A 16,563-nucleotide genomic window follows, 5' to 3' on the forward strand; every position below is an offset into this window, starting at 1 on the left:
GGGCCTACGTGACTTGGCTGCAGGACCTTCTCACAGCCGGAAGGTGTTGCTGTCACCTCTCTGGGGTTCCCTTCCCATTCTTAGAATAGGCTGTTTCCATTCTGGCCAGGAATGCTCACTGAGGACCTGACATGTGCCAGACTGTGCTGGGATTGGGACACACCTGAGTACAGACAGTTGTGTCCTTGTCTAGGAGAAACACACACTTCAGCAAAGAAGACAGGTATTGAAGAAGTCATTGGAAGTGAACGGCCATGTGAGGTGTCTGGAGCATTAGTTATGAGGAACAGCTGAACTTAGTTAGAGGCTAGGGAAGGCTTTTCTGAAAAGTGAGGTTTCCAACAAGATTCAAAGGATAAGAACCACCTTTGGGAAGGTCAGAGTCGTCGTCAGCAGCCTCATGGGCTCACTGAACTGTGTGCAGAGAGGTGGGTGGTTTAGGAGTCTATGGTTTTGTGTCTCAGGCAGATTCCTTCTTGACCCTCTGTTCAGGGCCCCTCTCTCTTGTTGGGAATACCTTCACACACACACACACCCTTTAGCTAACCACCCTCTTCTGCTTTTACAAGCATCTGTTCCATTAATGTCCCTCCTGCCTCCTTCCTACCCTCCTCCTTGTCCACTCCAACCCACCTTCCTGACATGGTACCAACTTTCCCTCCCTCTCAGGAGACAACAGACTCCTCCTTTTACATGATTTTTTTGGGGGGGTACTGGGGATTGAACTCAAGGGCACTTAACCACATCCCCCAACCTTTTTTCTTTTTTGTATTTTTTAAGGATTTTTTTTTAGTTGTAGATGAACACAATACTTTTATTTATTTATTTTTATGTGGTGCTGAGGATTGAACCCAGTGTCTCACATATGCTAGGCAAGTGCTCTACCACTGAACCACAACCCCAGGCCCCCTTTTCCATATTTTATTTAGACAGGATCTTGCTGAGTTGCTTAGGGCCTTGCTAAGCTGTTGAGGTTGGCTTTAAACTCATGATCTTGCCTGTCAGTCTCCCAAGCCTCTGGGGTTACAGGCATGCGCCACCGTGCCTGGCATCATCTGATCTTTATTCCCTCCACATTAACTTCTCTCTCCCTGCCCCTGAGCACCCCAGTCCAAGTTGGCTCTTCTTGGAGGACAACAACACCTCTCCTTGGGCACCTAGAGTAGACCTCCTCTAAGCACTTATATGTTTATTTCTTTTCCTCACTCACCCCTATCCAGTCTCCCAAGTTAGACTGAGGTCCATACTTGGCATCCAGCTCTGCCCTGAAGGCCAGCAGTGCCCCACCCAGCAGGGGTCTGATGCATCTCTGGCAGCTACTGCAGCTGCAGCTTCCTCCCCACTGATCCAGCCTCCCTGGCAGCCTTGTGTGTATCCATGTAGACTTCCCTTTCCCCTGTAGGTGGCTGTGGCGTGGGAAACCTGACTGAACCTGTGGCTGTTTCACTTCGGCACTGGGCTGAGGGGGCTGACCCCATGGCAGCTTGGTGGAGCCAGGAGGGGCCTGGGGGATGGAGCTCTGAGGGCTGTCGGCTCCGCTCCAGTCAGCCCAATGTCAGCTCCCTACACTGCCAGCACCTGGGCAACGTGGCCGTCCTCATGGTGGGTATCAATGGGGCCTGAAGGTGGGAAGGCAAGGGCAAGCAAGTACAGGAGGTAGTGATGGGGTCCTCTGATTGCCTGGGACCACGGTGAAATACAGAAAGGATAGCAGCCTTGTTGAGCCCCATAACTGTCAGGACTCGTGGAAAATGGGTCTCTGGCCTCTCCCATATCCCTGTCTTTCAGGGCCAGGGAGGGTCACCTCTTTGCCCTTTTCTAGAGAGATGGATCTAAAACTACCCAGTCTGACTCTCACATCCTGTATTTTCTGAGACCTAGATTCTTAAAGTGGAAAAAAAAAATCTGGGAACTTTTCTCCTCTTTCTGATCATCCCCTCCCTCATCACATTTCATACCATACTTTCTCAGATGCTAAGCTGGCTTGCTCCTGTGTCAGACAGAACCTTCTCCATTTCCTTATCTGATTCGACTTCCTAAGATATGGAGCCGGCATGCTGCTATGTCACAGACAGAACCTTCTTCCTCTTGAAAAGTTCCCAGAAAAGCAGGACACTGGGAGGGGGAAGGCAGGCAGTAGACTCTCAGTATTCCCTAAAGCTGACTTCCTGAGAGTGGATGTCCTGATGTTTCCATCTGGGCCTACCTGGATGGACTCAGCACCAACCAACTCTCAGGTTCCATGCTAGCAGGGCTCGGGAAGAAGGAAAATGGCCTGGGTGGGGACTGAACAGGTTGGCTTGTTACTCTTACTTACTTCCTCTTTCCCAGGAGCTGAGTGCTTTCCCCAGGGAGGCAGGGGGCTCTGGGGCTGGGTTGCATCCTGTCGTGTACCCGTGCACAGCCCTGCTGCTGCTCTGCCTCTTCTCCACCATCATCACCTACATCCTCAACCACAGGTGGGAGCTGATGCAGGAAAGGAGGGTGAGGGGGGATGGGAGCAGGTGTCACCAAGGACTGGCAGGTGTTTCTTTCTCAGGTGGGTCCACATGACTTAGCCAGGTTCTTGTCTAGCATTGTATCTAAAGGTTGGAGAATTATTTGGGGAGTTAAGGACTTTCTGTCCTGTGGCCTTGGTCACATTCACACACACATGCACATACATAGATATCTGCCTTCCCCCCCTCCCCGTTAGCTCTTCCAGTGTCCTTGAGACTCCATAGGTCTACCTTGTGTTGGACAGCCCATTAATGAAAGACTCTTTTTGGGGCAGCTCTATTCATGTGTCCCGGAAGGGTTGGCACATGCTGCTGAACCTGTGTTTCCACATGGCCATGACCTCTGCTGTCTTTGCCGGGGGCATCACACTCACCAACTACCAGATGGTCTGCCAGGCGGTAAGTAGAAAGGGCTAGGGGCCCCAGGATGAGTGATAGCAACCTAGGCTTAGAGTAGGGAGATGTACAGCAATAAAGAGGCTCATGGGAATAGGCTCCAGCTCCACTGTTCTCTCTTTGCCAGCCTTGGAGGGTGAGTGGAGGTGGCATAGAGAATGAGAAGGCATGGTAAGAACCAGATCAGAGAAAATAAGAGATGGGGCTTCAAAGTGGAGAGTGGGGATCACAATGGAGGTGGGTTAGGGACAAGCCAGACAGCAATGGCAGGGGGCTTGAGAATATGTAGGGCAGGAGAGAACCCTGGGTGGAAGCAGAGGGAATAGCAACAGATACAGAAGCTTAGTGAGTATCTAGGTCATGATCTGGGTAAAGAGAAAGAGCTGTGGGAGTGGGGGCTGGAAACACTGGGAGGGGTGGGAGCATACTGGCAGGGCGGAGGCTCTGAGGTTGCCCGGTCATAGCAGCCCAGGTCCCCCAGCCTCAGTGCCTTGACCCTGCAGGTGGGCATCACTCTGCACTACTCTTCATTGTCCACACTGCTCTGGATGGGGGTGAAGGCCCGAGTCCTGCACAAGGAGCTCACCTGGAGGGCACCCCCTCCACAAGAAGGGGACCCTGCCCCGCCTGCTCCCCGCCCCATGCTCCGGTACATACTTTCAACTGTCAGCTTTGCAACCAGAGAGGGACTCAGGCTGGTGTAGCAAAGCTCCCAGGGTGGATGCAGAGTAGATGCAAGATCCTTGGAGATCACTCTCCAAAGAGGCAATGCACTTGGTGCAGACAGGTTACACGGGCTGTGGAGTGGGTGCATCTTGCAAGCTTTTCAGATGTGACAAGGTCAGGGAAGGAGGTAACTCCAAAAGACATTGGACAGGGATCATGAAAACCTGAGTGGCAGCTGGGACTTTTCTACACTGTTTAGGGTCAGAGAGAGCAAGATTGTTCTTGGTCAAGTCCTGTAGGAACCTATTAAGCCAGCATCTCTGGTAAAAACAATTCTGACAAGATTCAAGGGGAAAGAGGCTGGGACAAAGATATCAGGTCAAGGGTTTGGAGTTCCTGGATCTCCTTTTCCTTCTCCCATCTTGCTGATCTCCAAACCCCATTCCCCTCCAGGTTCTACTTGATTGCTGGAGGCATTCCACTCATCATCTGTGGCATCACCGCTGCAGTCAACATCCACAACTACCGGGACCACGGTCCCTAGTGAGCACCACTTCCTTCTGCCCCAAACCTACCCATGGTCGCTGGATGCCTTCTATACCATAGGGAGGCATAACTGGTCAGGCCTACCTTGCCAGGGACCCCACCTAAACTCATGCATGTTGATTAAGCCAAGAGCTGCCTCTGCGCTTCCCATATCCTATCTCCCCAACCATCTCGGCTTGTGGGTCCCACGTCAGATGTGCTGCTCCTCCTCATCCACTGCCTCTGTGTCTCCCCTCAGCTGCTGGCTGGTGTGGCGTCCTAGCCTCGGAGCCTTCTACATCCCGGTAGCTTTGATTCTGCTGATCACCTGGATCTACTTCCTGTGTGCAGGGCTGCATTTGCGGGGTCCTCTGGCACAGAGCACAAAGGCAGGCAACAGCAGGATCTCCTTGGAGCCTGGAGAGGAGATGAGGGGTTCCACCAGACTCAGGAGCAGCGGCGCCCTTCTGAGTGACTCAGGCTCCCTTCTGGCTACCGGGAGCGCTGGAGTGGCGACTCCCGGGCCCCTTGAGGACGGTGACGGCCTCTATTCTCCGGGAGTCCAGCTGGGGGCGCTGATGACCACACATTTCCTGTACCTGGCTATGTGGGCCTGCGGGGCTCTGGCAGTGTCCCAGCGCTGGCTGCCCCGGGTAGTGTGCAGTTGTCTGTATGGGGTGGCGGCCTCTGCCCTGGGCCTCTTCGTCTTCACGCATCATTGTGCCAGGCGCAGGGACGTTAGGGCCTCCTGGCGTGCCTGCTGTCCTCCTGCCTCGCCTTCGGCCTCCCACACCCCACCCCGAGCCCTGCCCGCCCCCCTAGAGGACGGTTCCCCAGTGCTGGGGGAGAGGCCCGCCTCCCTCAAATCCTCTCCCAGCGGCAGCAGCGGCCACATGCCACCACTGGGCCCCTGCAAGCTCACCAACCTACAGCTGGCCCAGAGTCAGGTGTGCGAGGCAGGGGTTGCAGCACGTGGGGAAGGGGAGCCAGAGCCCACGGGCTCCCGGGGGAGCCTTGTTCCCCGCCACCCCAACAACTTGCACCATGGGCGCCGAGTGCACAAGAGTCGGGCCAAGGGGCACCGTGCGGGGGAAGCTGGGGGCAAGAACCGGCTCAAGGCCCTGCGTGCAGGAGCGGCCCCCGGGGCGCCAGAGCTGCTATCCAGCGAGAGCGGCAGCCTGCACAACAGCCCTTCCGACAGCTACCCAGGCAGCAGCCGCAACAGCCCAGGCGCCGGTCTCCCGCTGGAGGGCGAGCCCATGCTCACCCCGTCCGAGGGCAGCGACACCAGCGTCGCACCACTCCCCGAGACCGGGCGGCCCGGTCAGCGCCGCAGCGCCAGCCGCGACAATCTCAAAGGTGGCGGCGCGCTGGAGAAAGAAAGCAAGCGCCGCTCGTACCCGCTCAACACAGCCAACCTGAACGGTGCCCCCAAGGGGGGCAAGTACGACGACGTCAACATGACAGGCGCAGAGGTGGCTGGGGGCGGTTGCATGAAGACAGGCCTCTGGAAGAGCGAAACCACCGTCTAGGGCAGGGGCGGGGGACGCTTTAGTATAGGCCGGTGACAAGGGCTCATACCGGGGCCCTGAAAGACGTCTACCAGTACGTCAACAGGTTTGAGGTGGCCATCCCGATGGCTGCATGTGAGCCCACCAGCTTTAGTCCCGTGGAGGCTGGGAGGAGATTGGCAGATGTTTGCCACATGCCTGGAGGGCCACCACTGCAGTAGCGACAGACAATCCTAGAAACAAGCATGATACATGTCCGTCCAGCTCAGGCCAGTTTTGATGGTCAAGTTCTTGGTGGCTTCCCAGAAAAGGGAGAAAGCCTTATCAGTCTATGGAGTAACCGCAAATAGAGTGAAGGGCACCGCACAGCCCAGGTGGGCTTTTAAGTTCTCCCCACAGTCCCATCCACACTGCCTTACTAGAGAGACACAGATGAAGGGAGGTAGCCTGGGAACCACATTATTCCTCATCGCCCTCTTCTGGCAAGGTGGGTGGATCACTGCCTAGATCCTGGGCCTCTTTCCTCCCCAGGTTTTGGCTGAGAGAGCCATCCTAGCACATGAGCCAGGTGTCAGGTAACAGGTGCTGCTTTTTGGGATTAACTATGCAATAAAGAGGGTGCAGTGTAAAAGGCAGCTTTGCAAATCAGCTAGTCCTAGGGGAGAGGGGGTGCACAATTAGGGACAGACACCATCCCCATGGAGTGGTACACAAACCCTACAGCAGGGCTCAGCAACAGTGCCTCAGGACAAAGCCTAGGCCATACACCTGAGAAGCTGACTCTGCCACATGCCCCATGGGCTTAAGAAAGTGGAGGGAGCTGGTACATGGATATGGGTGGAATCTACAAATGCTCTGAAGTGCAGCTCCACCCTAACATTGCAGGTGGTGTCTGGAAAAGCACTTATTGTTCTATTAAGAACTATTTCCCAGTCTGGGCCTTCCAACATCAAGGAAGAACATCTCCTTGCCTCCATGAGCCACATGGAAGAGTCACCCCATAATCTTTTTCTCAATTCCACAGTAGGGAGAAACCCCCAAATGTCAAACCAGCTCCTGGACTCAGAAGCCCAAGCCCAACCTAGAGGTGATGGCTAGGGTTCCTGCAGCTCATCAAGGGCCAGTGCCTTCACTACTTTTAAAATTTCAGCACCCATATTTTCCCCAACCTAAATGGCAACCACCAGTCTTTTACTACAGGACCAAATGAAGTAAAAGGAACCTTGGGGCTTGTGAATAGCAACAGGGAACCCAAATCTGGTCCAAGTCCCCTCCTTGTCTTCATATCACCCTGGCCTGACCACCAAGTGGAAGAAGACACAGGGGAAGGGAGAAACCCATGCTTCTTGAGATGGGTCCTGTTATTTATGCTTGCTGCACAGACAATATTAGGGGGAAAAAAAAAAAAAGCTTTGTATTATTCTTCCACATACGCTGGCTGCTGTTTACATACCCTGCCAATGCCTTAGCACTGGAGAGCTTTTTGCAATACTCTGGGGAAAGGGGAGGGAGGGAATGAAAAGTGCCAAAGAAAACATGTTTTTAAAAGCCCGGGTTTTATACAATAGAATGTTTTCTAGCAGATGCCTCTTGTTTTAATATATTAAAAATTTGCAAGACCCTTTGAGCTATAGCCATAGACAACACACAGTCCTTTTGTTAATGAGGTAAAGGATTTCATGACACCATACACAAACCCACCAGTACCTAGAATGGATATGGGGCAAAGAATTCTCCAGTTATTGCTCTTGAGGCTGGATAGTACTGACAGTACCAGCCACCCCACAGAAGTGCCACTAAGGCAGCCATACTAGGCCTGCAAAACTGTCAATGTGTTTAATGCAAACGAGGGCAAAAGAGGCTGGCATTTCCACATCAGGCAGGAAGCCAGTTCACATCCCACAGAATGTGAACATATGCAACTTGATCTGCACCAAGGGAGACTCTTTCCCACTTACAGTCACTCCTCCCAGTTTCTACTCCAGGACTTCAAGTCCAACTAACTGTAGTACCACTCTTGATCCCTTTACACAAGACAATATCCAAGGGCTTGTATATGCCTATTTCCTTGAATTTGACAGGCCTATTATCCAGCTGCTGTCAGGAAGTAAGGTACCTCCAGTGGGCTGTGCATCAAGGAGGATTAGGGACACTTGTGGAAGCTCGGCTAGCAGCTTGGGCTCTCTCAAAGTCCCTAACTTCCTGAGGGGTACGCAAATACTGCTCTATTTCACTATCAGAGATGTTCTCATCTCCAGTAACTGTGGATACAGGGAGTACAGGACAGATCCGCTTTGGAGGCTTTAACATGCAGGGTGGGAGAAGAAGGGCAGGACTAGCTGGCCTCTTCCCCTTGCACAGATCTAAGGAACTATCCCCCACCTCCTCTTCTCCATGTTTTTGCTCCTGCCCTTGCCCCTGCTGCTCCTTCTCCTCCTCTGTTTCTGCTGTTCCATTCCGAAAGGCCATGCGGATCAGCATGTGGCGGTGCTGGAGAAGGTCACCAATGTACTTCACTACAGACCGCTTGTCAAGTTTCAGAACCTGCAACCATGCCAATTGGTCAGCCATCCGCAGCAACACAGCCAGCAGCTCCTGCAAGCGGGATGCAGCAGGGTATGGGAGGTCCACGTTTGCCAATTTACAAAATCGGGCAAGGGAACATGTCAGACGATCTGAAGGCTGCAGAGACTGCCATGCCAGGAAAGTAGCTGCAGTGATGACAGGCAAGGGATGCCGCCCAGTCACCAGCCACGTCTCATTTGCCAGTTCTACCAGTTGCAAGGTTCGAGACAGCATCTTGTCTTTGTCTTCCACGTATTTGGCTGGCACTGATGCGGAGACTTGGAAGAGTTTGAAGCTGAAATAAGCAAAATAAGGGTCAGTTCTCAATGATGATGGCTGGTGGGGTAGTCTGCTCTGTCAGGATGAGGAAGGGCAGGCCACTCAAGGAGGGAAAGCTATTCTGACCTCTTGGGAACACTCAAGTTTACTGATAGCAAATTCATAGAGGTAGTCGAAGAAAGCATCAAGGTACTATCACTTGAGCACCTCCCTGTCAGTCACTATTCTAAGTGCTCTACAATGTTCTCTCATTTCATCTTCATAAAAATGTACCCAGTTATATGCATTTAGAGTTGAAACTCAGCCCCTAGTCATCTAGCTAGGAAGTAATCAAGCTTCAACCATTATTTTATACACACACACACACACACATATATTTAGGTGCTGGGGATCAAACCTAGGGTCTTTCATATGCTAGGCAAGCATTATACCACAGGGCTACACCCCTAACCATTACTTTTTTGTTGTTGTGGTGGTGGTGGTGCTGCTGCTGGGAATCTACTATACATGTTAGAAAAAAATAATCTGGGCGTGATGGCGCACACCTGTAATCTCAGTGGCTTGGGAGGCTGAGGCAGGAGGATCTAGAATTCAAAGCCAGCCTCAGCAATAGCAAGGCCCTAAGCAACTTAGTGAGACCTTGTCTCTAAATAAAATACAAAATAGCGCTGGGGATGTGGTTCAGTGGTCAAGTGCCCCTGAGTTCAATCCTTGATATAAAGAAAAACAAAAACAAACTAAAAGAACTCAGCTACTTAAAAAAAAAAAAAAAAAAAGACTTAGCTTCTAACCCCAGTCCTTCCATTAACTAATATCCTTTCAGCTCCACTTACAGATGATCCTGCTGAGGCAGGGCACTGCACACAGCCACACATGCCCCACACCATGCAATTCCCAGAACTGCCATTCATAAAGCATGTAACAGGAGCAGTGCAACACAGCAGCCTTGTGCCAAGGTTAAGAACTACTTTTCCTTGGGGCTGGGGATGTGGCTCAAGCGGTGGCGCGCTCGCCTGGTGTGCATGCGGCCCGGGTTTGATCCTCAGCACCACATATAAACAAAGATGTTGTGTCCGCCGAAAACTAAAAAATAAATACTAAAATTCTAAAAAAAAAAAAAAAAAAGAACTACTTTTCCTACATCATTAAGGTTGCTGTGAAAGCAATGAAATTTGAAACTTACAAAATTCTAGAAACATATAACAGTATTAATCTTATTAGTAGTGGGCACAAGATAGTTTTCTTTCTTCCACATCCTTTTAACTGGGCTCTGATAACAAACAAAAACCCTTCAGTTAAAAAGAATTTAGGTATAAGGATATAACCCATCTCAGTGTCTCTTCCTAGGCAGGTACCTGCTACAATAAGTCTTCACCAAATCTGCCAGGCACAAGGATGGCACGTCCAGCCCCAGGAGCTTCACTATCTGCATGTATGTGCCAGAAAACACATCCAGATCTGCATACAATAGGGCACAGATGGTTCCCATGGTTAGGGGCCAATTATGCTGCCGGCAGGTGATTAAAACACAGCATCCAACTAACACCTCCTTCTTCTGCAGCCTAGCAGCTCGGATGCCAGAGTGCCGATATGCCTGTTGGTAGTAAGCAATTGCTGTATCCTCAAACGTTGGTGGCAACTGCAGAACTCGACAAAGGTCTCTCACCCGGCGGAGACCTAGGAAAACCCACAGCAAGAGTCAGAAAGGTCAAAGAACTAGTGTGTATCTCCTAGCAAGTTCGGCTAAAATTTCATTCAGTTCTGCTAAACCTGTCACAGATACCAAATGCAAAAATGATATACCTTTCTGCATGGACAGAACACTCTCCTATCCCCACCCCACCCCACCTCGAGTACAGGCAATCAAACCTAGGGCCTTACACATTCTAGATAAGAGCTCTACCACTGAGCTACAATTCAGCTCCGGTGTGGTCATTCTAAAGGTACAGAAACATTTGCAAAAAGAAGTCACAAATAAGTCACCACTTTTTTGGAGGCTTGTTTGATTCATGGCCAAGCCAAAGTTTTTTTTTAAAGTTCTTTCTTTATTTGGTGCTAAGAATTGATCCCAGGGCCTCACGCATGCTAAGCATGCATTCTACCACAAAACTACACTCTCAACCCTAAAGCCAAAGTATTACCTAGACTCCCTGAGGCTACCTCAGATATACTCTATACAAACATATCCAAATTTATTATACTGAATTGCTCTTGCTCTCACAACCACTCCCAACCTTTATTATTCTTTTTTTCTCTCTCTCTTGTTCTCAGAACTACCCCCACCTTTCTTTTTAAGTCCCCCACTTAAAAAAAAAAAGGTTGGGGGATAAAAAAGCACTCTTGACACTGAGCTACACCCCCAGCCCTTTTTTATTTTGAGACAGGGTCTCAAAGTAGCCCAGGGTGACCTCAAACTTGCAATCTCAGTCTCCTGAGTAGCTTGGCATTATAGGTGTGTGCCACCAACTGGCTCCCAACCTTTATTTCTAATTATTATTTTCTTATATTCTACCTTAATGCGGAAAGCAGAAAAAACACACAGATGGGCTGGGCCATCAGGATAATTTTCTTTAAAGCCATTATGTCATAAAAGTGATTCTCACCTCTTTGCTCGCTGCGACTAACTTGTTCACTTTCCCCTGTGCTTCGAGAATATGTTACTTCTGTAAAATAATGAACAACAAACATCAGGCTTAAGCTCTATTCATCAGAACTCTGCACCCCCCAAACACACACACACACAAGGTCAGGGAACAGAATTCAAATCATTGTACATCTGCTGCTCCCTGTTTCACAGAAGATGCCCCTGCATGCAAAGGTAAAAGTCCATTTGGTCTTCTGTGTCCACAAGCAATATCAAATGCACAATGACTGAGGAAGGTTCAGTCATCTCGCTGAATACTTTGAGGGCTGCACTGATCACGGACTTACAAATCAAAGAAAAATAAAAAAGAGATGTTCACCAATGCTAAAACTACTTGGGATACTGGCATGTACTGTATTCCTAAAGAATTTACCCACAATCTTTCAACAATCATTTGATTTGGCATCTAGGTAGAACTTCCTTAATTTCACTTATTTAAGATTGACTATACCTACAATATATGCCAGACATCATTCTAGGTACTAAGAAAACACAGATGAGTGGCAGTCCCTGATGTCCTCAGCTCATTTATTCACTTTAGGCCGTTTTCTCCCACAATTAAGTGAGCGCGTGTCTAGGAAAGTGAGGGAGAAAAGAAGAAATCCCTCCACCGCCCCAGGTTGTTTCCAGGGCCCAGGAAAGGGCAAACACAGGTACCTCGGAGGTTGCCCTCATCGGTGAAGGTGGTGGTAAGTACCCCCTCGGTGACCACGCAGCCGCAATCAGAGCACACCAGCTGGCTCTGCGAATAGTGAGAGTCTTCCACGAGTTCAGTAGAACCACAGTCGGGGCATCGGCCTCCGCCCGGCATCTCACCACCTGCGCAACGTCGCTGAAGCCTTGGATACTCACTTCAGCGTCCGCAACAGCAACTGTGTTATCAGACTAGGAAGGGACCCTTACAAGGGCTGCACTTTTCTTCTCCGGCCAGAGCGACGGCGGCATAAATGGTTGGCTCCTCCCCACGGCGGCGCGCCACTTCCGGTCTTCGCCTCTTCCGGCTCCGGTAGAAACATGAGTTAAGAGAGGAAGTTCCTGGTCTGAACTGCGTCTCACATTCTCTGCTATCTGTATTTGGTTTGAGATGGGCCATGTGGGGTTTGAATTTGGGGAAACTTTCTATGTACATGGACACGTATAACAGACTAGAAATTGTTGACCTCCTGAACCACCCTGTTTTTAAAGCACTGGGAATCGCAGGTTCTTAATTTCTCTTCGAATGTTAATTTTGGCCGGAGTGCAAAGTATGTTGCTACAGGAGTAATGTAGTGAGAGAGCAGGAAATTTTATTCTCTTTTTCAGAGCTGCTTCCCCAGGCAAATTGCAAAGAATGTCTAACGGACTTTGGAGTGAAATAATAGGCAGTAGTGAGGCTTTTGGCAAATTGGAAGGTGCAAGAAGTCCCAACTCAAACCAACACATAGAAATGTGCAATGATCTGAATGTGTCCCCTAAAATTCATGTGTTAATCCCCAATGTAACATGTTATAAGGTGGAGTCTTGGGAGGTTGTTTAGATCATGAGGGCTCTGCCCTTAGTATGGATTAACCTCCAGAGGTAATACTTTTCATTAGTTTCTGGTTTATCTTATATTCCTTTTGTTCTTACTTTTCACATTAAAAAGTAGTATTAAAAAAATGGATTAATGGGGGCTGGGGTTGTGGCTCAGAGGTAGAACGTTCGCCTAGCATGCATGAGGCACTGGGTTCGATCCTCTGCACCGCATAAGTATAAAAGTAAATATATTTGTCCATATGACTAAAAAATAAATATTTAAAAAAGAAAATGGATTAATGCAGTTATAAAAGGCCTTAATGGAGAGATGTTGGTCCCTTTGCCCTTCAGTTTTCTGCCATGTGAGGACATAGGATTCATCTCCTCTGGAGGACACAGCCTTCAAACCTGCCAGCACCTTGATCTTGGAGTTCTTGGGCACCAGAACTATGAGAAAGTAAGTTCTGTTAGTTATAATTTACAAAGTCTCCTGTATTCTGTTATAGCAGCACAAACAGATTAAGACATGATGAATATGTTTGAGTCTAAATTAAACATCAACAAAAAGAGAGTATATTTTCTTTTTTAAAAAAATATTTATTTTTTAATTGGACACAATACCTTTATTTTATTTATTTATTTTTATGTGGTGCTGAGGATTGAACCCAGGGCTTCGCACATTCTAGGCAAGCACTCTACCGCTGAGCCACAGCTCCTGCCCAACAGTATATTTTCTTATAGGTAAGTTCTAATTGTGTTCATGAAGAGTAAAGATTTTAAGCCAGAAAGGTGGTAACATCTGTGACCCCCAGCTACTCAGGAGGCTGAGGCAGGAGAATTGCAAATTCAAGGCCAGTCTGGGAAATTTGGCAAGACCCTATGTCAAAATAAAATTTTAAAAGTGATGGGGCAGGTTAAGAATGTAGCTCAGTGGTAAGAGTGCTTGCCTAAGCATGTGTAATGCCCTGGATTCAGTCTGTATATCTCAAATAAATAAATAAAGTTGGTTTGGTTTTGGTACCAAGAATTAAACTCAGAGGGGCTATTCCCACTGAACAACATTCCCCAGAACTTTTTATTTATTTATTTTCATTTTGAGACTGGGTCTCAGTAAATTGCTTAGGTCTCATTAAATTGCTCAGGCTGCCTCTGAACTTGTGATCCTCCTGCTTCAGCCTCTGAAGCTGCTGGGTGCTGCACCATGGCACCCAGCAATAAAGTTTTTTTTTTTTTTTAAGAGATGGGGTCTTGCTGAGTTGCCCAAGCTGGCCCTGAATTCCTGGCCTCAGGTGTTCCTCCTGCCTTAGCCTCCTGAGACTGGGACTTCAGAAGAGCACAATCACATAGGGCAAGAATAAAATTTATTGTTTTGCCTTACTGAGGATTAAAACCAAGGGCACTCCACCACTTAACTACATCTGCAGGCCTTTATATTTTCTATTTTGATACAGGGTTTTGCTAAGTTGCTCAGGCTGGCCTCTGACTTGCAGTCCTCCTGCCTCAGCCTCCTTACCTGGGTTCATGGGTGTGGGCCACTGTGCCTGCAGAGAATCACTACTCCTTTTTTAGAGAAAACCTATCCACTATCACAGAGCTTTATCATACTAGAAGACATTCCCCCAATCAAGGGACATAATAATCCCGAATTAATCTTCACTTAAATTTGAATTTCTTGCTCTAACTCCATACAAGAATTGGGCTTCAGCACAACAGCCACATCTGGGTTCTGGCCTTCCAAGTCCCCTGTCTTCAAGACTTCCTCACCAGAGTGAGGTATTGGGTAACGATTTATTTCTATTTGTCTGGCAGGTAAATAGTAAGACACACTTGTATGGGAGAACACATGTACATCTCAGGGACTTCCATTAGTTTTACAATATACACTTGACATTCCTGCTGGGGAGAAGAAACATGTACCTAAAGGCAACATAATTATCATCGGAAGTCATTCTTTACTTTATTAAACAGAATAGAATCAGGTTTATCTTATTCCCAATTTTGTGCAGATCTTCAACCTAACTACATTAAAATAAATTTTAAAAAATAAATAAATAAAAATAAAAAGCCAGGCACAGTGGCACACACTTGTGATCCTAGCTATCTGGTAGGCTAAGGCAGGAACATCATAAGTTTGAGGCCAATCTCAGTAATTTAGCAAGACCCTGTCTCAAAATAAAAAATAAAAAGGGCTGAGGGTGTGACCCACTGGTATAGCTTCATGTTGTTTGATCCCCAGAACCAAAAAAATAAAATAAAGTAAGAAGATTAAAAAGTAGGCTTTTGGCCAGGTGTGGTAGTACACGCCTGTAATCCCAGCAGCTCAGGAGACTGAGGCAGAAGGATCATGAGTTCAAAGCTAGCCTCAGCAACTTAGAGAGGCTCTAAGACTCTAAGTTAAGGCCCTAAGTGAGACACTGTCTCTAAATAAAATATAAATAAGGCTGGGGATGTGGCTTAGTGGTTAAGCCCCTCTGGGTTCAATCCCCAGTATCAAAAATAAGGGGTTTACAGAACTTCAACATTCCATTTTCCCCAACTATATATACATTGTAGGTGGGAGAGCAGTTCTCAGATCCTCCAAATAGCAGTTGTAAGGAGGTAGAAATGTCATTCCCTTTTCTAGTCACAAGAGATGGGTGTATTGGTACCATAATGGAGCCTTGTCCTCAGACACAGGCTAGGAGGAAGGTAAAATCCAGGTCAGAAGATGGCGCACTCTGCTAAGCCATTTAAGTCTGGGCAGTCTCCACTTTCTCAGGAAAGTGATTGATTTGGAAATGTGTCTGTCCTGCGTTCTTGTATTTATTTGCCTTGCGGCAAGAATGCAGGACAGACACATCATCCTCAGTGTGCTTTGCCCTACCACTGACTCTTCTTAGTGTTATTGTCTTTCATGATAGGGATTGTTGGTGTAAGTGATGCCCCTCAGCTGAGTGCTCACAGTGGGCTGGGTTAGAGCTGCTGGGGGATGGGGAAGCCATTGAAAAGGCAGCCCCAGGGGCTGGGGTGGTGGCTCAGTGGTAGAGCACTAGTATGTGTGAGGCACTGAGTTTAATTCTTAGCACCACATATATATAAATTAAAATAAAGTTCTATCAACAACTGAGAAATAAAACTTAAAAAAAGAAAGAAAAGGCAGCCCCAGATGTCTTCCAGATGTGCAACGCTGACTTTTAGGCCAAGGCCCTTTCTAGGGTACATTAAAGAAGACAGCATGGAAGGAGACCAAGATATGGCCTGAAGGAAGCCCTCTGCCCACCCTCCCTTGGTTAGCCATGTGTATTCTGGTGAGCTGTTTGCCAGTCTCACTTTCCCTTTGATTCCAGGTTTCTGTCAGAAAGAGTGGCTTTCCTATCCTGAGGATGGTGCTCAGAAAAAAGTGGCCCAACTCCCGTGAATACCTGTTCTGGGTGGGACTGTCAGAAGTACCAGATGGACTGAATTCCACAGTGGGAGAATTATTCTAACCCAGAGCAAGTAAACAATGAGAGTCAGGCTGCTCTTGAGGTCTGTAACTCGGCCCCAACCTTGGGCGCTCTCAGCGCATTTGACTAAAACTTTGTGACTCTAACCCAGTTTCACTCTGAGCCTTGAATACACTGTCTCATTGTCACACTAAGCCTGGCAACTGCCTCAGGCCTTGGAGCCTTTCTGACTGGATTTTCTTTCTACCACCCCAGCTCTTTGGTGGACATTCATTCTCTAGCACTTGCTGGTGAGATAGCCACAGATACACAGTATAGAACCTGGCCAGGACTTCCAAAATTCTGGTATTTCTCCTTGCTCACATTGTTTTTCCCTTCTGCATTGTTCTGCTCATGGTTTCAGTCCCTAGTCCGTTGGCTCTACTGATCATAGGCCTGTGGCAAGGTCGCAGATCATAGCTACAGCATGTGGTAGAGTAAAGCTGCCTCCCTCAAGGCTGCCAGGAAGCAGAGACAGAACGGGGCCAAGGTCCCAAAATTCCCTCTAGGACACACCCCTA

At 48.5% G+C, this 16,563-nt stretch overlaps 2 protein-coding genes and 1 long non-coding RNA gene across 3 annotated transcripts in view; 2 read left to right on the top strand and 1 right to left on the bottom strand.

The window, feature by feature from the left end:
• Window positions 1-7,178, top strand: part of Adgra2 (adhesion G protein-coupled receptor A2) — a 37,855-nt gene extending 30,677 nt beyond the window's left edge. The window contains exons 9-14 of the mRNA XM_015501221.2: window positions 1,384-1,602; window positions 2,332-2,459; window positions 2,774-2,897; window positions 3,398-3,543; window positions 4,014-4,103; window positions 4,345-7,178. Coding sequence (XP_015356707.1) covers window positions 1,384-1,602; window positions 2,332-2,459; window positions 2,774-2,897; window positions 3,398-3,543; window positions 4,014-4,103; window positions 4,345-5,617 — 1,980 coding nt within the window. The 3' untranslated portion in view covers window positions 5,618-7,178. The remainder of the gene's footprint in view (window positions 1-1,383; window positions 1,603-2,331; window positions 2,460-2,773; window positions 2,898-3,397; window positions 3,544-4,013; window positions 4,104-4,344) is intronic.
• A 229-nt stretch (window positions 7,179-7,407) lies between these two features.
• Brf2 (BRF2 RNA polymerase III transcription initiation factor subunit) lies at window positions 7,408-11,895 on the bottom strand. The gene is made up of 4 exons (XM_015501262.2): window positions 11,742-11,895; window positions 11,044-11,103; window positions 9,796-10,117; window positions 7,408-8,456 (listed from the first exon to the last, which is right to left on the bottom strand). Exons 1-4 carry the CDS (start codon window positions 11,893-11,895, stop codon window positions 7,730-7,732), a joined length of 1,263 nt encoding a protein of 420 aa, XP_015356748.1. The 3' UTR covers window positions 7,408-7,729.
• Window positions 11,896-11,990: 95 nt separating this feature from the next.
• Window positions 11,991-16,433, top strand: LOC125613197. Its single transcript, XR_007343688.1, has 4 exons — window positions 11,991-12,641; window positions 12,930-13,035; window positions 13,236-13,319; window positions 15,905-16,433. It is a non-coding gene; the product is annotated as an uncharacterized LOC125613197 (long non-coding RNA).
• The last annotated feature ends 130 nt before the right edge of the window (window positions 16,434-16,563 follow it).

This window comes from Marmota marmota, unplaced genomic scaffold (genome assembly GCF_001458135.2).
Source record: "Marmota marmota marmota unplaced genomic scaffold, marMar, whole genome shotgun sequence".
Classification (NCBI taxonomy): domain Eukaryota; kingdom Metazoa; phylum Chordata; class Mammalia; order Rodentia; family Sciuridae; genus Marmota; species Marmota marmota.